Genomic DNA, 27,948 nt, shown 5'->3' on the forward strand with positions numbered 1-27,948 from the left:
CAGATGTTTCACGAACTCTATTACATATACATCATTGATTTCTATATAACTGGATAGCATATCCAATATTTCAGAATTGGTAAAATTTGAAGCTTAAACTATCGCTACTAAATGAGTGATAGAACTAAACAAAATGAAACAGCTCATGCGCAGAGGTAAGTGTAGGAGTAGGGTAAATCAACATTTTAAACCTATGCAGTAGAAGTGTTCTGATTTTGTGTTTTGATCACAGATCTCTATAAATTTTCTATAACTGTTCATAAATTTTTGCTTGTGTTGCGAAAATGACCTTACTTTAGAGGATCATATGTATGAGTATAAGTGAAGTGTAGTCTTGTACAGTCTCAGGTCGACTATTTCTGAGATGTGTGGTAAATTGGATCCCAACCACCAAAGAACAAAAGTAACCACAATCTAGTAATCAAATCTGTATAAAAGTAACTGCCTTTACTAGGATTTGAACATTGGAACTCTTGACTTCGAAATCAGCTGATTTGCGAAGAGACGTTCACCACTAAACTAACCCGGTGAGTCTTTTGGTTATCTAACTTGAATAAAATAAACATCCTTACCATCACAATTATAATTGCACAAGCTACAATGATTTTATTTAGTTCCCAGCTCATTCTGTGGTGCTGGAGTATGCTTCAATATTGAATACTTAATTGTACTTTACGCCATAATGATCCTCTATCCAGTTATATAGAGATCAGTGATATACAAATATATAATGCATGCTTCAATATTGAATACTTAATTGTATTTTACGCCATAATGATCCTCTATCCAGTTATATAGAGATCAGTGATATACAAATATGTAATGCCTATTAAATTACATATATACATTTTTAAAAAGACATAAAATTTGATTTCACTAATAACTTATGATTTTTTTCATATTTTATTTTTATTGTTATTATTGAATAATTATTTATGTAAAAGTGTTTTACAGTCATCGGTTAATAATCATTAATTAATCAATATATTTAAATTAAAAAAAGATGAAGTCGGATTCGAACCGATGTGCCTTCCCCTTATAAATATCTAAATATTTTATTAATTAAAATTTTATTTGGCTATAACTCTGGAACCAATGAAAATAAGTACCAGGTAGATATATCGTTGAAATGCTCTCAATGAGAGCTTATTACTGCAGTTAAGAAGTCCAAAATACAAACTTTTTAGATTTTGGGCTTTTTTGGAAACTTTTGGTCCAGTCGATTGCAGTCAAAAGGGGAGGTGATCGACTAAATGTTACAGCAGTACTAAATTCAAAATTTCAACATACTACGGCTAATCGTTTTTGAGTTATGCGAGATACATACGTATATACGTACAGATGTCACGCTGAAACTATTAAAAGTGAATTCAGGGTTGGTCAAAATGTATATTTCCGTTGAAATCTTAAAAGCGACATTTTTCGCGGTCACAATACTTTCTTTACTTCGCACAAGGAAGTAAAAACACGTAGTCTTTACGGGCACGTTATTCCCTGGAGATAAGTTTGAAGTGCGTCAATAATATATATTTTTGAAAAAGAATGCCGTCTTGTTTTACCCCACGTTTTATCCATACGTGGATGATTTATTAAGTTGAATTTATTTCTAATAATTTTAATGTTATTATATTTCGTCATGCTGTTCAACAAACGTAATAAATATAAAATAATCATAATATTTAAAAAAATTTAAACTATTTAAAAATATAGTTTTGAAACTGATTTAACTTGCTTCTCAATATTTATAAAATATAGATTTAATTGAAGGATTTTAATATTGTATTGGCAATACGTAATGAACGATTGTGATTGGTTGAGTGATCTCATTTGAACGTAACAGTCGTTTTCAGTTGTCCTGCTGTTTGGTTTTTAGCTTTATCGTTTACAGAAATTACTGTATCCTTATTAGTATCCTTCTATGGCTCAGAATATTAACCCAGTTGTTCAAGAAACTTCACATCAGATTAAAACAAGTGAAGAAAGAACAAATCGACCTCAGGATAATCATGCCGTTTCAAAAAGGTATGTATAACGGTACAGCGTATATACTTCAGGTTATGTGACTCATTAAATGTTTTGTAACAAAATTATCCTGAGTAATTTAATTTCCTTTCTTTAACTAGTTAAACAAAGGTTAACATTTTCTAAACCATCTTTAGAAATTATTAGTTTTAATTCTTCAAATTTGTCACATCATCGTTTTTTCAGCTCCTATAACTATGTCAAACACGTACATACTTGCTTATAATTACTTTCGTATTTGGATTTTATAACTGATTTTCTTTGTGTGTTGCAGGTTACAGAAGGAGCTGATGTGTCTAATGGTAAATTTATAAGTATTTATATTTTTATATAAACAGTTAGGTATACTTAATATGAAGTATATTTTTTGAAGAAAATTCAGTGTTAAATTTCTTTGTGTTGCGACTTAACCGAGTCAGGATTTATTACATATTTTGTTCTATTGATTTATTCCACATTAAATTTTATTTTTAATGTATTAACACTACAGATATTGTAAATGTTATTTTTAAATATATCTAGCCTGACATAAAGTTATAAATCAGCACTATGATAAAACCAGTTCTAGTAATTAAATTACCCATTTGGGTTTTTTTATCATTGTTGTTGAACTGAAATCTATAGACTTATTTTTTGGGTATTCATGACATTGATCTCTCTAATTTTCACCAGAGTTCTATAAGTATACTTTTATTATCCATTGAGTTGAACATTTTTTTTTTTTTACAACAAATTTATGGAAATATTCAAATTACATATTGGATTTTACTATAAACTAGTGTTTTCTAGCATTGTCTGGAGTGATTCACAGTAATTAAAAGCTTCCCTGTGCAAAACAAAAGATAAAATTAAACCAAATTAATGTAATTATTCAATAATAAAATGGTATATGATTTTTTAGTAATATATAAATCTAATTTTAGTTTTAATTATTAAAATTATTAATTAGATTACACTAACTGCCTTACTTCTGTAAATTAGCAGTTATGTATTTGTGCACATTCTATTACACCTTCTGTGACTAAGAGATGAAATTTTGCTCAAAAAGTATCTATTATTATCACTTGTTCCCATATTATTAGTATGCAGAAATCTAATTTATCATTACTAGTTGTTTATATTTTAAGTGATTGTCAACACTTGTGATATATTTGAACAGTGTCTGATAAAACTCAGACTGAAGTAAGAAAATATTTAAAAAGTTTATGTGTACACTATTAAACAGCAAAAGTTGTAATAACTTACCTTTGCATTAGCTTTCATATTATTTTAATTGTCATCGGATTTGCTTCTAGAAGTACTGGTATTCAGATTTGGTTTTGAAATATTGTTGTTTGAGATGTGTTTGAATAGTGTATGATTTAAATTGTTAGTTTGTTTATATTTTTTGTGAATTTTGAGTTAGGTGTGTCAAGTACGCATCTATTGTTTGTTAGATTTTCATATTGTTTGTACGCGAGTGACTTATGCAAAGGTAGTTTGCAAAAGAATTCAGTAGTGTAATGAAATGCTGTTGAATTGTTTTGAAAAGCTCTCTACTGTTTGTCCTATGTAGAACATATTAGAGTTTAGCAGTCAGAGTTTGTTTCTGTTCTGTTATGTTTTATTTTTTGGCATAGATTCCATTGTTTATGTTCTTTATTATTTTAGGGAATTCATATTTGATTTTCAATTTTAACAATGTCAGTGGTATGCTTTAAAAAAAATCTTTCATTTCATGTCAAATCAACTGTGTTATGAAAGAGATTTATAATATATAGTTGAAAGTTGTGAAGTATCATTTTTCAGTCTACAAGCTTGTTAAATGGTGAGGGAATGGAAATATTGTATTAAAAAGCATTTATTATTAAAAATGCAAATGAATCACTACAACTTCATAACCCCATTCAATTTTTTATAATCTTACTCATTATCATAAAAAAAACCTCATTGTTCTAAAATCTCATTAATTGGCAATTTTTTTTTTTTGTTACAATTTTATGTTCTGTTTTTAGGTTTAAATTATAATTAAAAGTTTTATACTATACTAATGATTATTGCATATCCAGTGAAATGAAAATTTATAAAATTACTTATTTCTGACAATTCAAGTAGTAAAAAGTATGTTGGTAAATGATAGTGCAAGAACCTTTAATAGGTGAGGTTTGTTTTTGCAGTGAGTTATGGTAGCAGCAGGTGACTGGGTAATAATGAGCAGTGGTGTGTACCTCATTTGTATTCTTAGACATATAATAAACTTCTGTATATAATGACGTTCGGTAAACTTTCATCATAAAAAAAGAAATATATCCCTTCATGACTTTGTGCTGACAGTAGAATATATTCCAATAACACACCATGGGTATTGAGTGTATGTGGTTTCAGTCAGACCATCTTTGATTTTTATAAACAATTACTGCAGGCCTGACTAAGGTGGGGGTACAGTACAGTAATTATTTGTAGATGTACATATTCTTTAATGATTTAGTTAAGTTTGACTAATTTGTGGTGAAAAGTACATTTTGAATATTTGGTAGAAGTTGCTGTTTCGGTGTTTGTTTTGAGATTGAAAAGATGTCTAAAAAAATTATAGTATGATAGTCATGTATAATATACTTGAAGTTAACATGGGAGTTGAACATCCTTTGAATTGGGAGAGGTTTTTCATTTTCCAGAAACCATATTTCTGTTCACAATTAGTTACTTTCAAGTAGTTAAGTTGGGGCAAAAATGTAAATGTTAAAATTAGCAGAAGGTATTGTTTCTAATTCTACATTTTCTTTTTTTAAATTTAATTTAAAAAAAAAATATTGCACAGCCAAATTATGTAATTCCTCTGAAATTTTATAAGATTATAGCCAAGCTGTAGATAAATCTTGGCGATGGATTGTGTTTTTATTTGAAATAACACTAAACAGAACATAAAATGTTGTACAATGTTCATGGGGTCATTCCACATCAAATCAACAAGCCTCACAACTGAACATCACCAATTTCAACAAAATTCACAGGATTTTTCATATCTGTAATGTAATACAAAAAAATATTTTTTTTCAGTCGCTCAGTTTTTCGTGTAGGACCGTGTAAAAAAGTGAAAAAATTTTCAAACACCAAGGTTCAGGTAATCACAAAAAAATAACTTTCTCAGCTTCTATAAGAGCTAGAGAGTTCAATTTGGTATCATTTTAAAGCTCTTGGAGTGGACTTTCATGTGATATCACTTGGAAAACTCTATTTTTTTTGTTGCCTTACAAGGTACAAGGTGAGTATCTAAGACACCCACCTTGTGATGTTACTGGTCATCACATCACCCCCTCCATTCCAACCCCTGAGGAGCTCTACTGGAGGTCGTCTTTAGACCCTCTGATTACATCTCACAGTCATCAGCCAGGACTCTGTTGGGATGCTACTGATGTAAATATCTCAGCAGACATTTGCATCAGTAAGATACCAAATTTCGCCTTCACATAGTCCTCAAGCGGACATCTTCACATCCAACCTAACATGATTCCCTCAAACTAACTAACCAAACTACCCTGTGCCTAGTCCAGATTTGACCCCACTGTTCGTGACTGTGAATGCCTGAGAAAGTGAACAAGTTTAAAGTTAAATCAGTATTACACTCGTACCAATCAAAATTTTCTTGCGCAACATAGAAATTCAAACCTACATCCAAATAAGTCGACTAATTTAGGTCACCTAACAAGTGGACCGTAACCTCATTCTGGTCCGAGCTGGGGGACAAACCTTGAACTCCCACCTGGTTTCATCATGGTGTCTTACGTGGCATTACAAAGTCATGATCAGGATCCCCACTGGCGGAGGCAAGCCACGCCCCAGGTCGCACGGGTTTTCAATGCAGTTGAGCTTGAAAGTTTTCTCAATCCTTCCCTTGACTTCTTCAAACCCAGGAAGATTTTTGCAATTTCCAAAGTAGTAAGCTTCAGTTGGATTAGCACACACCATATGTCATAATATCTTAGTAAGACTTAATTGGTGTATCATCTTCTATCGGTTCTTTCATTCTTTAATGCATAATCATAGTTTTTGTGTTTATGTGCATTGTACATACAGAACTTAAAATCCTAATTTTCAGCAATGGATACCTCTGTTTAAACAATGAAAAACTTCATGGAGATTATACAGAATTCATTTTTTCTGGGCATCATTCGACTTATTTCCTCACTCTCATACAGATCAGTTACTGTTTCTGCTATTTCAAAATTTAAAGTTCAATCCAGTTTAGGATCAGGACATGACGTGATACCTTTTACTTTAACCAGTCTTTTAGCTTTTCTTGCAATGTAGTCTGATACTCCAAACTCATCTTGAATGTCCTTTAAAGTCCAGCTTTTTAGAAAGTGTTGTCAGTATTTGCATCCTGATGCTCTTATCATCTACTTTTAGCAGATGATTCTAATTGTTTGTGGCAAGTATCAAATTTTGTACCTTGTTTAAGAAAAGTAAATGTTTGCACCAAGTTCTTGCTTACACTTCTTAGGTTTTTTGTACCGGAGACTTGATTTTTAAAATGGATTCCAACAGTACATTTTGCTTAAAGCTGTAGAAGTTGATCGTTCCATGCTGGTCACTGTTTTCTGGTCCAAGGCTGTAATGAATTAGTCATAAAACTTCAAACCTGTAGAGAAAGGCAAGCTCAGTTAACAGAGTTACTGAAAAGTCTGAAAAAAGTATTCTTTTGCATCACTTTATAGATATGATCAATCCTCTTGGGAGTATATCACTACTGAACCTTGTGTTCCAAGAGGCTTAATATTACTTTACTTGTCTCAACAGGATGAAACATGAACATTCTTTTGCTGGCACCAGGAGTACATGTGACATGCTACTCTCTTCTGCCTCAAGTGACTCAGTCTGGACGACTGGAAGGAGGGAGTAGAGGGTTTACATTGATTGAATCTCAATTAGCAATTGCCATATTGGGGGAACAATTGGAATATTCTGCTGAACCTAATTATTAAAAAATTATTTTTTTACATGATCCAATTGCAACCCCATTCTGAAATGTTTACTACATTTACAACACAGGAAACAAATTTTTTTTTCAAATTAAAAAATACATTTTGGATATATATATATATATATTAAAGGTCAGGTGACCTTAAACTATTAATATCACAAAACCTTGCCAAGTGACATATCATATGAAAGCCCATTCCAAGAGGTTTAAAATGACACCAAAATGAGCTCTCTATCTCTTATAGGAGCTGATAAATCTATTCTTTGTAATTGTCCAAAGCTTGCTTTTTGCAATTTTTTTCCTTTTTTTTACAAGGTCCTACACAAAAAACTGAGTGACTGAAAAATCTGAAGAAAGAAATTGCGTCATTCAATGGGTAGAGCCAAATCTGTAAATTTTATTTGAATTACTGGATATGAATTTTAGAAGAGCATTTATTTTTGTTGATTTGGCGTGACATGACTCCCATGGTAAAGCTTGCAAAGTTATATTCACTAAGTAGCTAGTCTCTGTGATGTACAGAGTGACACATTGTAATGTATTAATACCTGTGGGTATTTGTAATTAGTTTAACAATAAAAATTTGCTATATGGTAACTATAAAAGTTGATTTTTCACAATTTCGTTTTAAACCTTGGTTAAGGGGGTTTTCATTTCTGATGTATATTTTGAGAATATTGGAAATTCATGATGGTTAAGACTTTTTACCATATATAGCTATTTATTATACATTCTATTCAAAGATTACATTTTTAATTGATTTACTCAAAACAGCGAGCTAAGGCAGTATGAATAAGACTTGAATGAATCCATTGATGTGTTGAGATGCATTAAGAATTAAGTTCTTGTGATTTTAATTTTTTAAGATAATACATTTTGTATATCTTATATAGTAGAAAATTTTATTGTGTGAAATGCAATAGTATATTTATTTTTTAATATTATTTAATTCAGAGGAACGTAGTTAACTGTAAAATAAATGGCGGATACTATCAATGGATTTTGAAGTTAAGATTTATGTTAACTTATGTCTTTACATTCATCTTACAAGAATATTTCATTAGTCATTAAGCGGTGACTCTTTTCCTTAAAAGTTCTAAGGTATTAGAAAAGTGTGTTTCATGTAAATAAAATAACATTATTTAAGGTCTTTAAAAATTATTTAGTATTCTTATTATGATTAGATAATTATCAACAGAATTTAAGAACTATGGTGAGTTATACGTATGCTTGATTAATTGTTATATTTTATAATTCTCCTCAGGTAATAGGAGGCTGTTTTTTCTTTCTTTTGGTCTCTATTTTATTTTTACTATTAATACAGTTGGGTAAATTTAATCCAGTAAGATGTGCTTTAGTAATTTTTGTATGTTTGTGTTCATTTATAATGGAATTATGATGTTTTAAGAAATTGTTTATTTTTACTTATTAATAATAATAAATACATATTAGATTTGTGTAAGTAAGGCTCTTTTTGAATTTATTTACCTTTTCTGTATACTAAATGAAAAATAGAAATCAATAAATAATTATTGAATTAGGTAGAGGAACTTAAAAAAATTTTCAAACTGAAAGCCTTTGTTTATTTGTCAGCCCTTCACTATGACAATAAACATGAATGGTTCAACATGATTTACAATTAAATTTGTTGTGGGTACATTTTACAAAAAATTTCATATATATATATATATATATATATTTACTTTTTTTAATATGCTTACATATTCAAGAATAATGGCTACTTCTGACAATAAAAAATTGAGTTCTAGTCATTTTTACCTTGTGATATAGTTTCCAAGCCATTATAGATATCAGCTACAAAAAAAAATCACCAACTTAAACATAGTTTGAAAAATAAAGTTAAGTCTAGCATTTTCTTTTTTATTCAGTATAAGAAAATTTGAATTTCATTTTATCAGTCAAATCTTGTACCTACTTTAGAGTTTATAAAATATGAAAACTTTAATTAACACAGGTGAAACCATAACTAAAGGGCATGCAGTTAAACAATTGAAGATTGTTGAATTTGATTTTGCACGTTCTACTGTATTGGTTGAAACATATCTAAAAAGAGAATGAACAGAAAAACTTCATTATTAATTAAGCATCTGGATTATTAATAAATAATTTTAAAAAAAATTATATTTTTATAATTATGTGTAAGTAAATTCTGTGATGAATTTATCAGTAAAAAAAAAAATTAATAAAATTTATTTGAAGTATTGTGGTTGTTACAGACTGAATGTGTGAAATGTATATGTCATAGATTTACAATAAAACTTAACAAAAATTGTGTAATGGTTTATAGGACTACTCAGTAAATTGACAGAAGGCATGTAAAGAGTTAATGATATGAAACCTATTTATTGAAATCCATAATTTTAAGATAATATAAGAAAAACATGTATATTATTAGTATGTATATGTATGTTATTTTATCAGATGGTGGAAAAAAGTTTAATGGAAAATATGAAGGTGAAAAGAGTGTTTATGTAAGAGTTTGTATGTGGTTGTTAGTCTTGTGAAGATCTTCAAGATGTGAAGTATTTGAAGTAAAATATGTCTAGCAATATTGTATTAATGTGATTATGTTTATTGCGTTGTATTATTTTTTTTTTTGTATGTTATGTGATTTCTGTTTGTAGATGAGTAGTGAAAAAAATATTTCTGCATTTCCTGAAGGAGAAAACATTTTCAAATGGGTGGCAACAATATTTGGTCCTGAAGGAACTGTAAGTAGTTTTAGTTTATTTTTGTCAATTAAAAGTAAATAGACAATTCCCTTAATTTAATCTGAATTTGTAATTCTCTTTTTTATGTAATCTTAGAATTAAATGATTCTTTTTAATCATGAAAGGTTCTTCATTCAATAATGAATGAACATTTTAATATTTAAGAGTTGTAGGTTACGGAAAGTTAATTGGCATTTGATTATAGTCCAGGTTTTTGAAAAAAATCCTGTTACTGTATTGTTTTAATATACCAAAAATGAAAGTTCATTCTTCTGTAAAATACTTTCATTTGTATGGACAATTTTGAAAATACAGAGTTTTAGATTTGGCATTTCACATAAATCTTATATATAAATAAATACCTGCTTTACCTTCAGCAGCTATTGGAAATGATAGCTGTTTATTTCAATATACTTATAAACATGTTTAATCATGTAAGAACTTTTAATCGCTAAGAACATTTCTTAGCGATGTTTTCCTGTATTTAATAATAATGTTCATCTTTTAACTGTTTGTAGGAGTGTAGATTGCAACATGGTGTTTTCAATAGCTTCATAAAAAAAATTTATACTAGCATGATCTAGGAATTTTTGATGGTCTTAATCCTGTAAAAATAGTTTATTAAAAAAGTTGAAGCGTCTATAGTAGAGCCAAAAAGTATTAGTTTACACTGTCTGTCCTATACCAGCTGTCATTCTTTCTTTTTCAGCAATAAATGATGAATTACAATAAATTATTAACATTATTTCCAAACAGAGCCCTCAACTATTTGCCAAAATTGGATGTCAAATGTTTTCGTTAGTGAAGAAATTTAGTAAAATTTTATGAATTTTCAGAATTTGTGGTCTGGTTTGGTTAAATGACATTCCCACTAAGATGTGTGAAAAAAAATAGCTGTCTGTGTTGCGTTAAATTGGATTCTTAAAACACGTACAGCAGCTAAGGGTTTTAGCATAGTCAGCAAGAATTAGTTCGTGGAAAGACTTAATTTAGTATGGACTGTACCTAACAAATATTTTTTTTGTTTCCTTAATATTTTACAGAGATATAATCTGACAATTGCTGGTAGATTATCAAACAACACAGTTGTTGAAACTGGCCTATCAGAGTCTGTTTCTTGTTCAAGACCAGTTACGAGTTTCAAAAAATTTTCAAGCAGCTTCTCAATTTCACTTTTCATTGGTGCTTCTTTTTCAAAATGTTTACTGGCATAGTTCTTAACATAAATGTATTCAATTGTTAATTACTCATGAACACATGGGTACATTAGGAACTTCAAACTTGTCCAATGGTTGGTTTATGATGTTTGGACAATGAACAAAATTTTACAAACAAAAATTATAAAAAAGTCAATATCATGATTAAAGAAGCAGTTAGTTAAAATTGTTTGTAAGAATTGGTTGTCTTTAATGATAACATAGTGTCAGGTTATGTGATTGGATCACTTACACGCAGCTTGTTTTACCTGGTGTGTAGCCATCTGAGATAAATTTAGATTTCCTAATCTATTGATATGGAGTTGTCTAAAGCCCTTATGTGTTATGGGATTGTAATATGTAGTGTCCACTATATGTTGTTTAGATTAGCCATTATTTTTTTGTTATGTCCATTTAGTATTGAGCAATATTTGAAAAAAAATGCTGTTTTCGATCTGTAATAATCTTTAATAAGAACTGTAAGATCTGTAATAATAACCTTTAAGTTACTGCTGCTATCTTTACATTGCTAATATTGTATTCAATAATAATTACTAATATTGTATTGGTTAGTTATGGATTCTGTTAAATCTTATTGTATTTTTTCAGGTTTTTGAAGGAAAAACCTACAAACTATCGCTGGAATTTCCAAACAGTTATCCATACGCAGCTCCTGTTGTTAAGTTTACTACTCCTTGCTTTCACCCTAATATTGACATGTCTGGCAATATATGCCTTGACATACTTAAAGAAAAGTGGTCTGCATTATATGATGTGCGAACAATTTTACTTTCATTACAGTCTATGTTAGGAGGTAAAGTTTAAAATTTTAATTAGGAATAATTCATTAGAATTATATCTCATTATTTATTAAACCTCCCCCCCCTAATGTTACTTAAATCTTGAATTTACATGATTTTAGAATAAAATTTTGCTACAATAACAAAATGTATTTCTTAATTCTGATGTTTGCCAAAATTTTGGAATTGCTAGTCAACTTGAATGATCCTTTTAAAATTGCATTTGATAATTATTTATGGTTATTGCATTTACTAGAATTATATTATTTTGAGAAAGATTTTATATAAATTTTACTAGAGAGTTCTGAAATTGGTGGAGCAGGTGTTATTAAGAACATATAACATTTCTCAGCATTATTTTTTTTTGGTGATATTGAGTTGCTACCTAAATTATTTACTGTAAGATATAGCGAAATAGATCCTGTGATCTAGAAATTTAGAAGATACACTAATTTTCTTTTGTCTTTTTGTTTATAAAAATATATGTTGAAAATATGATTGGTTCAAAAAATATAATAGTAGATTTATAATGTAATTTTTCATAGAAAGCCCTCACTATATTAGAATTACGTTTATATGATTTGTTAAGAATCATTTTTTCATAATATATTTACATTTCATATAAAACTGAAACAGAAACTCATTATTGTTGAACCATTGCTTCCGTTTGAAAATGCATGAATGACTTTACCATTCTATTAATGTTCTGACTGAGTTGTTATCTCTTAAGCCTGATTGAATTTTAAAGTGTCTTTACTAGAATATTTACTGGAGGTAAATTTTTGAAATTTTAATAAGAGTTTCAAGCTGAAATGTGTTTCTATGTAATAATAAATATTCTCTTTCCTTGATAGTTTATTTTGACCTCATATTTGTTTAATTTCTTTTTGCATTATCATTCTTAAAAAATTATTAATGGATGTTAGAATTTTTAATGTTTTGCCTATTTTCAGAGCCAAATATAGATAGTCCTCTTAATACACAAGCTGCTGAATTATGGAGCAATCAGAAAGAATATAAAAAATACTTGGATAAAACTACATCTAGTACAAAGAAATCGCCTAAACAGCAATGAAATATTTGTTATTAGTTTTATAATTTTAGTGAGTATAAAAATTATTATTTTAAATGGTAATGATTATAAATTAGAGGATGTTTCACGGTAACCTTTTTTACAACTAAAGTGATGCTTGCATTTAATCCTTCAAGGCTTGTCTTAATTTAACAAATTTATTTCCATTGTGTGGACTTTTCCGTATTTCTTAATATTGCATTAACCTATATAACTTTTGATTTTCAGAAGGACCAGCATCGAATAAAATGTTTTGTTTTTATCTTGACTAGAATCTTAAACTGGGTCACATAGTACTATACCTCTCCATGCTACCACTTTGTCCTCGGTCTGACCAGAAGAACAAGCCTTGTGGTCCATCGTTCTCTGGTCTTATGGACCCAGATCTCTTCCCAGGCGAGGAACATGTGACCCACTTTGGTCTAGTGGTGAACGCGTCTTCCCAAATCAGCTGATTTGGAAGTCGAGAGTTCCAGCGTTCAAGTCCTAGTAAAGCCAGTTACTTTTACACGGATTTGAATACTAGATCGTGGATACCGATGTTCTTTGGTGGTTGGGTTTCAATTAACCACACATCTCAGGAATAGTCGAACTGAGAATGTACAAGACTACACTTCATTTACACTCATACATATCATCCTCATTCATCCTCTGAAGAATTATCTAAACAGTAAAGAAAGAAGGCGAGGAACATGTGAGTCCATTTCTCCCTGGTGATGGTCTCCAGGTCTTCATCTATTGTAGCCCACCTGGTGCTCCATTGCCAAAAGAGAAATTGGTGTAACGCCGGCAACCACCAAAACGACAGGCTTGGAAACTGTTATGCAACTGATATGCAGAAGTGACTCACAGGGCAGCAGTGTGTTGCACCTGCACGGACCGCTTTCAGTTTATCTTGAATCTTAACACTGGGTCCAACCAATCCTTATCTTGCATTGACTGGGCAATCTGGCAGCAGCCTTCTTGCCAGTCTACTACTACTACTACCATTACTACCACCCTTTGCTCCCTGACATTTTTTTCTTTTTTTTCCTGTTTAGCCTCTGGTAATTAATTATCTTTCAGATAATACTTCAGAGGATGATATGTATGAGTGCAAATGAAGTGTGGTTTTGTACAGTCTGTTTGACCATTCCTGAGATGTGTGGTTAAACACTGGTATCCACGATCTAGTATTCAAATCCGTGTAAAAATAACTGACGTTACTAGGACATGAACGCTGGAACTCTCGACTTCCAAGTATCTGATTTGGGAAGACGCGTTCACCACTAGACCAAGCCAGCGGGTTTAAATGTTCCCTGACATTAGCGTTGGTTACGCTAACCCTGCAGTCTCCTAAGAACAGATCTGAAAGTTCTCTTATTAGTGCTGCTTCCATATCTTTCTCCTCTGTCTTACTGTCCAAATTTCAGATCTCCAGGCCCTCTTCTGTGTTTAGATTGCAGACTATGGCACTGAATACAGCCTTCAGGGCAGCACTGAAGGTTTGTTTGTCTCTCCTGTGGTGGCACTCCTGAGCTTGATCAGAACATGTCACCCCCTTCTGTGAGGGTTCAGCATAAGTTCTCCCTTGGTCTTTTTTGTGAGAATTGCTTCTTTACGATTCTTTTCTTTTTTTGTTTTTGCTGAGTACTGCCTCTGGGAGGTTTTTATTGTTCCTTTTGATGCCTCTTTATCTTCAGAGCTCTGTCCTTTTTTTTGCCACTCTCTTGCCACCAGAATTTCCTTTCGTTTTATTCTCTGTCTTAGGCTCTTCTGGTCTAGTAGAAATACCCTTTTCTCATTCAGCTCTGCAGTGCTCATGGAATAATGACGATAAAAAAAAAAAAAAAATTTACTTAAGAGCTACAGTACATTAGCTTTTGTATCTATGTTTAAGTATAGTACAGTACAGAACTCTATTCAATATAAAACTTATGATAAAACAAACTACATGCACTTGTTGGCCTCCATGGCACGAGTGGTAGCGTCTCAGCCTTTCACCTGGAGGTCCTGGGTTTGAATCCCGGTCAGGCATGACATTTTTCACACACGCTACAAAAACATTCAGCTCATCCTTTGCGAAATGAATTGCTTGACTGCGGACCCGGAGGTAAATCAAACCAAAAAAAAACTACATGCACTAAGTAGCTATACTTTGTATGCAGCCATGGATTTAAGGGACCGGATATCGTTTATTTTTATACTGCATATCAAAATAACTGTACAGTTTTATAAATTGAATAAATTCTCAAAAGTATCAGGTAATGAATGATTAATGCAAGTTGATCAGCAGCTCAAAATAAACTAGTACTTTATATGAATTTCCATAAGCCTACAGATTCTCAAAAAATTTAGAGAATGTCTAAATAAGAACTGTCTTGCTAGCAACACTCAACCAGTTGATCCTCATTCTAAAATAAAAATTCAATAAAAATAAAATGCTTTATTCTAAAATAAATATTCTTATCACTGATAAAAATGAAGGCATCAGAAACTGCATGAAACGGGTTAATGCATTTCATTATTGTATAAGTTATTCTAAGTTTTATTTTTTCATGGAAAGAAGAATGGTGTATTTTTGGTTAGATTTTTTTTTTTTAATAAAATGTCCCTTCTGCTGATAATTAAAAAGCAATACAGATAATGTGTAATCATACTGTGGAACCTGTATCTTCTGAGCAATTACATGTTTACTTCATGTTATTGTGTTTTGTTTTCATCCTTTTATGTTGAAAGAGTGAAGTAAGATAATATAATATGAATTTGATAAATATTTATAATAAAATATTTCAAATATTGAAGGTAATATCGAACCATACCTTACTTTCCCTGCATAATTATGCTATATTATTATAATTGCTTTTACTCTAAAAAGTTATTTGGCGGCAATAAAAATATTGAATTTATTGTAGAAATGTTAACAGTAGTTTGATTGAAGGACATTTTGAGAGTAAAATTCCTTTAATTGAAAAAAAAAAAAAATAGTAATAAGTATATATAGATAGTAATATGTTGCTCTCCTAGTACTGCAATAATCATTTCAAAAACATTCTCATGTACTTGAGAACCAATTATTTCAAAATTGTTTATTGCTTTTTTCTAGTTTTATTTTAAATTATATGTAATTTTATTTCATCTATATGTACAGTCGCCGCCAAGCAACAGTGAGCTTGGAATGGTGATTATTACTATCCATTCCTCATCATCATGATTATTAGTATCATGCCTCATGTTTATGCTACTAAGAGATGACAGTCATGGTGTGCAAATATTTTAGAGAACAATAGTATAGCAGGGCTGATCATCCAGTCTCACCGTTACATGGTGACTACTGTAATTTTGAATATTAAAAATTTATGTTACTTTTATTGCTTTGTTAGTAATTTAGTGATTTTTAAATTTCTCTTTTACAATTTTATTATAGTTATATTTCATAAAATCTTGTTTACATATAAGTTATATACATATACATATATTTTATGTTGCATACTGGGTGATTCGAAAAGGACTCACTGGTAAAAATTTACTTAGATAATGAATGGAATTGATAGGGGTCTCATTTCATAGCAAAACACATCAAGTTTTGACTCTCGTAGTTCATTAGTAGAGACCGGATTACATGAATTAAGCCCATTCTCACCGGTTATTGCATATTTTCCTTAAAATCTAGTGATGATGATTATTTTCGCTATATTTACTATAGTTTTCGGTAGGGTATCTAGTTAATAAATGAAATCTTACTTGTAGCCGCCCAAACCTATTAGCTGGATGGCTCTTAGAGCACACTTAGTAGCCGCATGTCTATGGTTTTGTTATTATGAGGCCAAATAAAATACAGACACACGCGAGACAAAGACGGATGATACCATTCTGTGTCACGCACGCCTACTGCAGCATTCCTCCCACTAGGCAATTAAATTACGCAAATTTTTATTGACGCACTTATTGCATTAGTTTAGTTTTTTATTTATTTGAGCAAAGTTTAATGTGTACCATGCCTCCTGAAAAATAAAGTGCCTCTTCGTAAGTAGTGAACTATCATGGAACATTTACATATGACAGAAATGTTTTATACTGTCGAGTTTGCGAGAAAATATTTCGTGCACAAAAAAGTTTCAAATAGACCAGCATGTCAAGACAAGTCTTCATATGACAGGATTGGATTGCAAAGGAAAGGCCCATGAAAACAACTTATAGCAGCGGCAAGCAGCCATGATTTTATTTCTAAAGGTAAACAAAAAACTATTTTAGCATGGATTTATATGAAGCATTGCTTACAAGTAATATTCCTCTTTACAAACTTACAAATCCTACCTTCAAAGATTTTCTGAAAAAATATTGATTGAATCAAAATTACATGCCAATAATTTACCTACATATTCTGGAAGAAATACGCAATGAACTCAAGGATAGCATTATTTGGGTTTCAGCTGATGAAACTACCGAAAGTTGTGACCATTGTGAATTTGCCGGTGTATTAAAACTAGAGCCGCCTTTTTCCTATGTGGTGGCTTACAAAGACTTTGAAAATATAAATCATTCTACAATCGCCAGATTTGTGAATGAGCATATTAAAAAAAATATTTCCTGAATCTTCTGCTGATGAAAGAGTGTTTATATTTCTCTCAGATGCTTCCCTTATATGATCAACTATTTTATCCCAATTTGATTCATGTGATGTGCTTTGCTTACTGAGTACATCAATTCGCTGAAAAAGTATGATCCACGTTTGGGAATGTAAATAAACTGATTTCATCAACAAACAAAGTGTTTCTTAAGGCATCTGCTTTGATTAAGGCCTATAAAGAAAAACTGCTTAATGTGCCTTTACCTCCCGAACCAGTGGTAACTCAAAGGTGAATGTAGATTGAAGCTGTACTGATTTACAATGAACATTTCGAAGCCATCAAAGTGTAATAAACAACTTTGATAGTGCAGAGGCTATGGCAGTTTGTCAGTCCAAGGAAGCATTTAATGATTCTAGTGTAAAAAAAAAAAAAAAAAAACATAACTGTGATTAGCACTCATTTTTTCCACATACCTACGAGTGTTAAAAACTTGAAACTCATGGTTTGGCGTTGACTGAATCTATACAATTAATGAATAAAATCCACCAAATGAACTCTGCATTGCCAGAGGTATTCCTGTGCAAACTTAAAAACTTGAAAACATTCTGAACAATAACCCAGGCTTAGAGCCTTTGTGTCAAATTGATAGTTTTATTAATGGGATGGTTGAACTTCTGCTAGAAACAATAAGTGCTAACATAGCACCCAAATTCAAATACTGCCTAGTTACCTCAGTGGACGTGGAACTATCCTTTTCCACTTATAAAAATATTTTGAGTGATCGAAGACAAATTCTTACTACCGAACATTTGGAACAGTACCTGATTGTTTACGTTTACAAAAGTAACAAAATATTAAATAATTGTTAATTATAAAATTTATCAATTGTTATTCAACTACTTACTAATTGTATGCTGATTTTGAAACTAAAAATTACTATTTTTTTATTATTTAAAGTTGCGTATTTTAAGCGTTTTATGTTGCATTTAATTTGGACTCTATTCATTAGTATTGAATTTGGCACTAGCATTGTTGAAAATGGATGCATTTACTGGTGCAGAATGTGCTCGCTGTATGTTTCAGTTTCACAATTTGCAGTCAGCAACTGCAGTTTAATGTCATTTTTTGTAGAGAGTACGTGGTAGGGAGGAGCCTGCTAGTAGGTATACAATTTACACTTGGCATCAAACCTTCGTTGAAACCGGTTGTTCTGTTAAAAACATACAAAAAATCTCTAGGTTGCCCACATGTCCCTGAAGCTACTGTGAAACAACTTAGAGAAAGTTTGCACTAGTCTAAAGAAAGCAACTTGAAATGCGTCATGTGAAATAGCATTCCACAAACTACTGTTTGGTGCAAAATATGCAAACGATTGCACTTGAACCATACAGACTAACTGTGGTTCATCAACACATTATAGATGATGACAAAGTTGCTCGGCTGCAGTTTTTTGTAAAAATGATGGATAGAATTGCAGACAATGATGTAGTTGTAGACAATGTAATTTTTAGTAATAAGTCAATGTTTCACAATGATGGCCAGGTGGAATACTCATAACTGCCAAATATGGGGTAGCAAAACCCTAATGAAACTTTGCATGCAACACATTTTATGTGCTCTATGCAAACAAAGACTGTATAGCTTGTTCTTCCAGGAGGCAACTGTAAGTGGTATTGTTTATTTGTGTATTCTTCAAAATTCTCTAATTCCTCAGTTAGACGATGATGATCAAAATAAGATGGGTGCCATTACTATCACCAAGACAAGGAACACTACTGCCAAGAAGTTAGGTCCAGTTGATCGTGTATGTCCAGTTGCATAGCTACCTCGCTCTCCAGATTTGAACCTGTGAAATGAAAGTAGCAACCTATTATTGGCTCCTGAATTAGGTGGTTCTGCTCAACCTTTTACATGTGCTTGCACTTAGAAATCCAATGTTCTCGTTTTATCATCTCATTTTTTCCACACATTTCTTTTGAATGTCTGAAATATTGAAAAACATATTCAGCTTTGTGACAGTTTTTTAAGTCGACCCAAATTAATTAAGTTGCGTCTAAATCAGGATGGTATGGTGATAGCTGTAACACATCATGACTCTGCCATCTAATAACATTTAATAATGTACACACTTCAGCACAACCTAATAAAAAATTTTCATCTAACTTAATTCCATTTTATATATAAACTGTAACAATTCTTACTTCGTCTAGTTTGAATGAAGAGCATTTTACACTGGGTGTTGTGGTTTAGTGCATTATTGATAGTAATTTCAGAATTGGGTTCAAGGTTGAGAAGCAGTTTTTCAGTTATCCACTTCAAATAATTGATATGTCTATTTGATTATGAAAATCCAATGTACTCTGGGTAGCTTTCCAATCGTCAACACATTTAGGATGAATTCTTTTTCTCTGCCAGCATGGATTACTTCATTCCTTACTTACTGGAATAATTAGTTCAGTCTTCTAAATCTAAATCCACACTTCTGCAAGAATTTACGTACTGGTTTATGTACTTCCAATTATCTGTACTCATATGCTATTACGTCTATACTGTAAATAAAAAGTAAGTTTAGCCATTGTTTTTGACCCTTGGCGATTCCAGTTCCTGGGAATTTTCCTGGCAGGTTTTGTTTTCCAGGTGGTTTGCATTGCCTTACCAATGTGGTTAATTAAAATCCAACCACCAAAGAACACTGGTGTCTATAGTTTAGTATTCAGATTCCATATAAAACAGCTGCCTTTATAAGGACTCGAACCTTAGAACTCTCAACTTTGAAAATCAGCTGATTTTACGGTGACAATTTAACCACTAGACTAATCCAGCAGATATCTATACAATACTACTATATAAATTTGATGTTCATATTTTGAAGGTTTTCTCAATAAGCTTGAATTGTATCCATATATGTTGTATCACTTTGTCTTGTGAAAAAGAAAATCTTATATTTTTTATTAAATGCTTTTAGTGGCAACAATGAAGGTTTATTTAATAAAATTTACAGAAAGAGCCCACTATTTCAAGTCGGCCAGCTGAACGACTATCAATATGCATCTCATGGATCTACTACTACTATAAACCTTCTACTATGTGGCATCCCAGAGGGTGGGTCAGTCTGTCAGCGGTAGCCAGTTTCCTTAGAGAAATTAAACTTTAAAGTGCATAATTAGTATTACATAATACTAATGCATAATATTGCATAATTAGTAAATTTTTGGTGTCGCTTATTAAAATTGTAAGTGTTTTTCAATACTTTTTATTCTCCTAAAAACCACTCTACTAAAATGGATGGTAGAACAAAAGATCTGAACTCTGAACCACATTCTCTACTACCAAAAAAGATAAAGAAATTAAAAAAAAAAACATTAAGCATAGTAAGCTATATGGGGACTATTCCATAACTGCTGAAGTCCAGTCAACAGGGATTTTTTGCTAAAAATTAGTTGTATTTTTAAATAACTTAATATAATGTATTTTTTTGCTGCATCTGAACTCTAATTTGAAATACCCATGTTCTGATGTCTTATTTTTGCAGTTACGATTTTATGTTTAGGCCCTGTTTTATAGTTTTTATTTCTTATTTAATTATAATTAATTATTATAAGGATACATGAAAGTATCCTTACAGACAACTCAGGATTTTTCTGTACTGTTGTATTTTCTCCTGATGATTCATTGTTTACCGTAATGTTGAATATTGTTTATTAGTTAATCCAGTAAGAATATTTGCAAGTAATAACAGTTCTGATCTTATTAAGGAACAAAATTCTCTAAAGATACTAAAGGATTCTAAACGGGGGTTATAGAATTATAAAAGAAAAATCAGGTTGAATAGTTATGCATAATATGAAACTGCTTGGAACTGTATTTACCTTAAAAAAAATATATATATATTATTCTGTGACAAATTTTGATTCCTCTTGGGCAGATTTACTACTTTTAACAATAAAATCTGAAAAAATCTATGCTTTAGTAAATGAGGATTATCGAAGGAACTTTGACAAAAATACAAAATTTTTGAGATCTTGACATAGAAACGTCTAAAATTATCTGCAATAATATAAAAAATATGGCAGGAAATTTCAGTAATCGAGTAGATAAAATAAAAATGTCTAATATTTCCAGCTCTAAAGAACCAATCAGAACTGAGTGAGGTTTAGGTTTTTGAATTATATTACCTAAAATTAATGTCTTTATTTTCAGATGCAAACAAAAAAAATGTGGAATTTCCAAATGTAAAACTTGGAGAATTTCAAATAGACCATGTCTTCATTTGTCATAAAATCTCTGAGGGAATAATGATTGTTCAAGCCCAAAAAGCAGTGAACATTGATTTGCATTATTACATAACAAAAATAAAAGTAAAGTTTATTGTAAATAGAAAAGGAGCAACTCCCAAAAGTATACAAAAAAAATTAAAATAGAAAAATTAAAATTAAATTTAAAAAAAATACTATCAAAAGATTTAAAAAAAATTAAATATTCCTGTCAGAAATATATCCCAGAAGCAGCGTTGGAGAAGAGCAGGAAAAAACAAGCCTTCTAGCCACAAAAAAGAAACATGGATGGTAGAACAAAAGATCTGAACTCTAAACCACATCCTGTACCACCAAAAAAAATAAAGAAATAACAAAAAAAACATTAAGAATAAGGTATATGCAGACAATTCTATATCTGCTGAACTTACAGTCCAGTCAACAGGGATTTTTTTGCTAAAAAATTAGTAGAGTTTAGGAAAGCATATGCGGTTGTAGATTAGGGGAAGTATAACGTGTTTATATGCAAGTGGACAAAATGGTGGCTGTTTAAAGGTAGTGAAAATTGGTTTTTCAATTTTGTAGGCCAAGGTAAACTTCTTAGGCAAAAACGTTATGAATAAAAGTTGTGGGCATTTGCAGTACCTAAAATGTAAGGCCTTAAACATTGAATTTCATTTATTAGTTACTGCAAAAAAGACTAAAAACCATTAAAAACTATTGTATTTTGCAAAGCCAATATGTATTGCAAAAATAACCTTTTTATTGTTTTTATAAAACAAAATTTTCTTTTATATTCAAGTAAAATAGTAATTAGCAAACATGAAATTCATGTAGCTACCCCAGATTCTTAAGAGCATATATATTGTAAAAAGTAATCTATATGATAAAATTTGCAAAAGAAATAAAATGGGTGTACTCTAAGAAAATGACATGCGAGTACATGTACTGTGTTGACACAGAGTACATGTGTTGACACAGTTGTAGATATTTTACCATCTTGACAACTATTTTATGTGTTGGCAAAAGAGAAAGAGAGGGTTCAGTTTGTTGGATTTTCAGTGTCAAAGAAACAGGCTTTTACAGGTAGTGTATATAGTTCCTCCCTTTATACACAGATGTACGTAAAAAAAATTGCTTGAAATCATTGCAATTTCAAATCATTGTGAAATTGTCTTTTATGAAGTTACAATTTATTTATACTCAGAGTATTGTAATTTAATTTCACCAGGAAAAATATGTTTGCAGTCATCTTGCGTTGCCAATTTAGTGGCTTGATTTATTATGAGGAGTGTTAAAAAGAATTTTAATATTTATAAAAAAAAATTACTTATTCTTCTATATTGATATTGTCCCATTAGTCCATCGATGCCTTCTTTGGGGTCCGTAGAGTCATTCATTCACATTGGGGGTTGAATTATCGTACCATGTGTATTCTTTACAAAGGTGTCTGTGAGGCTATAATGTTGTACGCTGCACAACATTACGCTTGTTTACAATTCTAGTTCTATAGAGACCTACGAGCCCAGCGTCTTCTATTGTTAGCTCTTGGTGGTTACAGAACTGTCTCGTGAGAGGCAGTCCCTGTGATTGCTGGCTTAAAACCCATTGATATTTTGGCTACGGAACATAGCCAGCCTTCTAATGTCAGGGTGTATGCGAGAAATTGAAGACTAAGGTTTTGACTTGGCAAGCTAGGTGGAACGATTCTTCTACTGGTCGATACATGCATGGTATTTTTCCAAATGTTAGGGAGCAATTAGCTGGGTTTCCCCCAATCAGTATATAACTCAGTTTCTTTTGGACATGGTGGTTTTAGGGATAGTCTAGCTAGGTTTAGGTTGGTTGACTCCGGCTGTTGTCCGGACTGTAGGGTTGATGACACTGTGGACCATGTCTTGTATGTCTGTCTCCGGTACGAAGCTGAGCGTACCAGAATTGTTAGGGAACTTGAGAGAGTAAACTCATTTGATCTGCGAGTCAACTGGAGGACTCTCAGAGGTTGGACAATTGTGGCTGGCTTCCTAGGTCCAGACTGTTGTCCGACTGTACTGATGGGCATGGGATACCATGCAGCCATGAGGTGTAGTGGCATTTTGACCAGGGCAAATTAGAATGAGCAAACGACACTGTTGGCGGGATAGCGACTGCATTGCTGAGGGCATGGGATACCATGCAGTCATGCGGTGTAGCAGCATCTTAACGATGGTTTATAAATCACCGATGCAAATATCTACCGAGGCATTTACATTGGTAGCATCTTAACGAAGCCAAGCTTATTACTATGAGATGTAAAAAGTCAGAGGGCGATTTATTACGACTCCTATTACAGCCCAACAGGGTAAGGAAAGGTGGGAGGGAGGGTGTGGCGACTGGAATGTCACTAGACAGGTGTCTTCCCCTACGGGGTTGGGATGTCCCCATTAGTCACTCAGAGTTGTGACATGCTTATGGCAGGATGTTTTCCAATCCTTAAAATATTTGTAGAAAGTATTTTCTGGTTCTTCAGGAAACTTCCATTGGGATGATTAAACCTTTGTTTCAATATCATAACCATACATTCATGTTTTATCACATGTTTGGATAATTTTGACTCATCAGTGATATTACTAATAATTTTTCTATTATTGCTTTTGTTGAAAATTCAACAGTTTTGGAACAAATTGTTATTCATTTCATACCCAAAATGTCTGTCAAAATTATTCACAAGAAATTTTCACCTCTTCAGCAACTTCTTTAAAAGTGATTTGACAATTATTGATCACGATGTCCTTTATTTTATTTATCTGTTGATTGTGTATTAGGACTTCAAAACTATTTTTTGTTGTCTTCACAACCATCTTGAAATCATTTTTGTTTGACCTTGGACATTTCTACACTGCTCTGTTTCATTTTTAATGTATATCCTTTATTCCATCATTTTCAAATAAAAAAACTGTCATTTATAACAATCATCTGATTTACTTAGCTATGAAATTTGAACTAAATCTAAAACCCTTGAAAATATTAATTAAATTATAGATAGTATTGCCACTGTGTGAGAAAAGATGAATCAATTGAAAAGATATGGTGTTAGGAATTAAAAATCCTCATTGTTGTTTGATCACTCCTATTTAAGATTCTCCCACCAATTAAGTTGGTATTGTTGGGGGGGGGGGGGGGAGAAATCTGCTAGCTAATAAGTTATTAAAAACAGGTTACCTGCTTTTGTCAAAATGTAAGTCTGTAGAGTTACTTTGTACATTTATGTACTCAACAATCTTTCTCACCATCATGAATAAATAACTAACATGAATTAGATGAGTCCATGAATGTTAGATAACTCATTGCCAAGCATTATGTTGGCAGTATTTTGCTTTCTTCCTAAATTTGATATTCACTTTGTTTTTTCTAGTAGTCTGTGCTAAACATTTGTAGGGTTTTCTTTCATGGGTAAATTTGAAACTTAAATAACTTCATATTTAAAAAAATATATGAATGAATGAATTAATTTTTGTATTGTTCATTACTTTATTTATTTTTTGTTTGTTACAGTGAATGTAAGGATTCTCTGTGAAGTCATCAAAGTCATTTTAATTTGTGTTTTTGTGTCAGTGTTAACATTATTTTTTAACATTTAAAAATTTTTAATTTTTTAAAATCAGAATATTAATACAAAAATATTTTATATACCATTGTACTTTTGTTTTTATTGTTTGAATATTTGTTCTATATGATTTCAATACAGATGTGATTTAAGTTGAAATTTTAATTTAATTTTTTAATTACTATCTGCTGCATTTTAAATGTCTCATTAAATTCAGTATTTGTTTTACTACAATAAAGTTATACATGAACTTTTTTTTTATTAAATGTAAAATTAATTACAATATTGTGTATTATAAGTTATTAGATTTATATTCTAATTTATATTTAAATATAACAAATAATTAATATATTCTATAATGTATAAATGTCTCATTTAATTACTCCTCATATGAAAAATTATCTGTTTATATAATTATATTAATGTATAACATTTGTGCATTATTGTGAATGCCATTTTAAACTATGATACATTGGTTGTAGTATCCTTTAATTTGGGATACAGTTAATTTCATAATTGCCATAACATTGTCAGTTTCAGAGATGTATGTACAAACCGTAAAATAATAATAATTGATGAAATATGCTGTTAAAAATTTAAAATTTAAGTATTCTACATGGTAAAAATTAACCAATTATGTAACAAAGACTGGTATTTGAATGAAGCCCCCCTCACAGTGATAAGTTGAAAATAGTTATTTTAAAACCTTACACATTTTCTTTTTTATCTGTCTCCATATCTTGTTTATTAAAATGAATAGCGCAGATTCACACCAATAGTTATTTCTGTAATGATGACTGTTGAGACCATGGAATGATATTGAGGAACCCAAAGTTGAGATTTTGTATCTTTATAACTTAAATTTTCATTGGTATTTTCCTTCCTTTTCATTACTGTTTCCTTTAGTATAGACCAAAGTATGCTCTGAACATTAAATATATTTTATTTTATACAAATTAGTGTGATTTGGGTTTAAAGTTGATATCTTTGGAAACTAGGAAGTAAGTTTCTGCAAATCTCAAAGAAGTTAAAAACTGGCTAATTCATCTACACAAAAAAATATGAAAAATTCTAAAAAATAAAATACTTTGAGCTTTCAACTCTAAATCGTGGAATTATTTGTTTGTGAATGATGTATTAAGAAGTTCCATGACTAAAGACTGTAGGCAACTTGACATGACAGTCATGTTCAAGAATAACAAGAACTCATGTTGTGCTTATGAGTGAAATGAGGAGTAACACGGGAGGATAGATCCTAAACAGATTTATATGACTGACTAATCTCTTGTATTTTGATGTTTTTGTGACTGGTATTTCAGTAATTTACAGTCAGGCTTCTGAGTTATAAAATTACTTATGTAATTTTTTTTTTTAAATTGTATGATATGTTAATGCTACAGTGGACCAAGTCCGGGGAAACTCGTAAAACTGAGAAATTTTAGTGTACTGTTACATTCTACAGTTTAATTTGATCAATTAGAATATCTATTCAGTTATTTGCTGGTGTAAGCTTTAACTACTTGGATTAGCACTGATTGTTCATAAATGTTAAACAGTTACATATAATAGATTATTTGTTGAAAATGTATTTGACTGTAAGAACATATTATGTGATAATATAAAGCATGATGGCTGGGTGTAGAGTTGTCACTTTTTAAATTGAACTGGCCTAGTGATCTCTCAAGGTCTGATTGCTGCTCTAATTAACTTTACTGCCAAATTGACTTTAAAAACTAAGTCAAGTTAAACTGTTTGTGAAAACAGTTGTTATTGTGGTTTAGATTTCTTGGGTAATGATTGTGATATTGATTTTGTGTGTTTTAGTTTTTCATATCTTTTTTTTTAAGTTTTATGAATATTTTTTTATTCGCTGCTCATTTGTGGTATGGTTTTTTGACATATTAAATTTATTGTATTAAAAGTATCATATCATGTATGAAGATTGTAATTTAGGAATGTTGATTTTTTTAATGTATATTTAACATTTGGCATTAACTTTAATTTTATATATAATAAAGATATTTAATAAATTGTGATTACACCAGGATACACTGACTAAAAAGTCTTGTACAATTACAGGGTTCCTAAAGATACAATGATACTAACTCCAATCAACTCTTCAACTGGTAGATTGTATAACGTAAACCAGTTTTGAGTATAAGCTGTGTGTACATTGTTTTATCAAATAATAACATTACTGAAATATATATATGTCTCATTTTTACATTACTTTATCATTAAATGGTAATAGTATATTATATAAAAGGTCGATAAATAAATATACATTGTAAGGGTTATTTTATTTACGACTGCTGGGAATGATTTCTATCATTACAATGCATGTTTCATTATGTTTGTAACAATTTTATCTTAGTCTGTTTCTGGATAATGTTGAAAATGTTCATCTTCAACTATGCAGTGTATGGGTTGCTCCTGCAGATATTTTATGTCAAGTAACAAAAAAAAAAAGAAGAGATCTGAAATAGTAAGATAAGGTGTGTTCTTGGAAGGTTTAATCTTATAAAAATGATTTTTGTTACCAAAACATTTATGTAGCATCTCTGTAATAGAAATATGATAAAGAGTAAAACCAAAGACATGCTAATCTTGCATCAAAGGAAAGAATTGTTAAAAAAAAATTGTGTTATATTTATTCATTTAGACATTTAATATAAAAATATCAGTTTCATTATTTGGAAATTGTGCATTAATTTTGTTTGGAGAGTGAAGAGGGGTCCTAATAAATAAATAGAATTATGTAGATTATGTACGATATC

The 27,948-nt window shown here is 30.8% G+C and overlaps 1 protein-coding gene across 1 annotated transcript; it reads left to right on the top strand.

The window, feature by feature from the left end:
* Positions 1–1,817: 1,817 nt before the first annotated feature.
* Positions 1,818–25,498, top strand: vih (ubiquitin conjugating enzyme vih). Its single transcript, XM_075354728.1, has 6 exons — positions 1,818–2,022; positions 2,297–2,324; positions 9,628–9,714; positions 11,520–11,724; positions 12,664–12,813; positions 25,120–25,498. The coding sequence occupies exons 1-5, from the start codon at positions 1,919–1,921 to the stop codon at positions 12,783–12,785; spliced, it is 546 nt and encodes a 181-aa protein (XP_075210843.1). The 5' UTR covers positions 1,818–1,918; the 3' UTR covers positions 12,786–12,813; positions 25,120–25,498.
* Positions 25,499–27,948: the final 2,450 nt, after the last annotated feature.

Source organism: Lycorma delicatula, chromosome 1, assembly GCF_047948215.1.
Source record: "Lycorma delicatula isolate Av1 chromosome 1, ASM4794821v1, whole genome shotgun sequence".
Classification (NCBI taxonomy): Eukaryota; Metazoa; Arthropoda; class Insecta; order Hemiptera; family Fulgoridae; genus Lycorma; species Lycorma delicatula.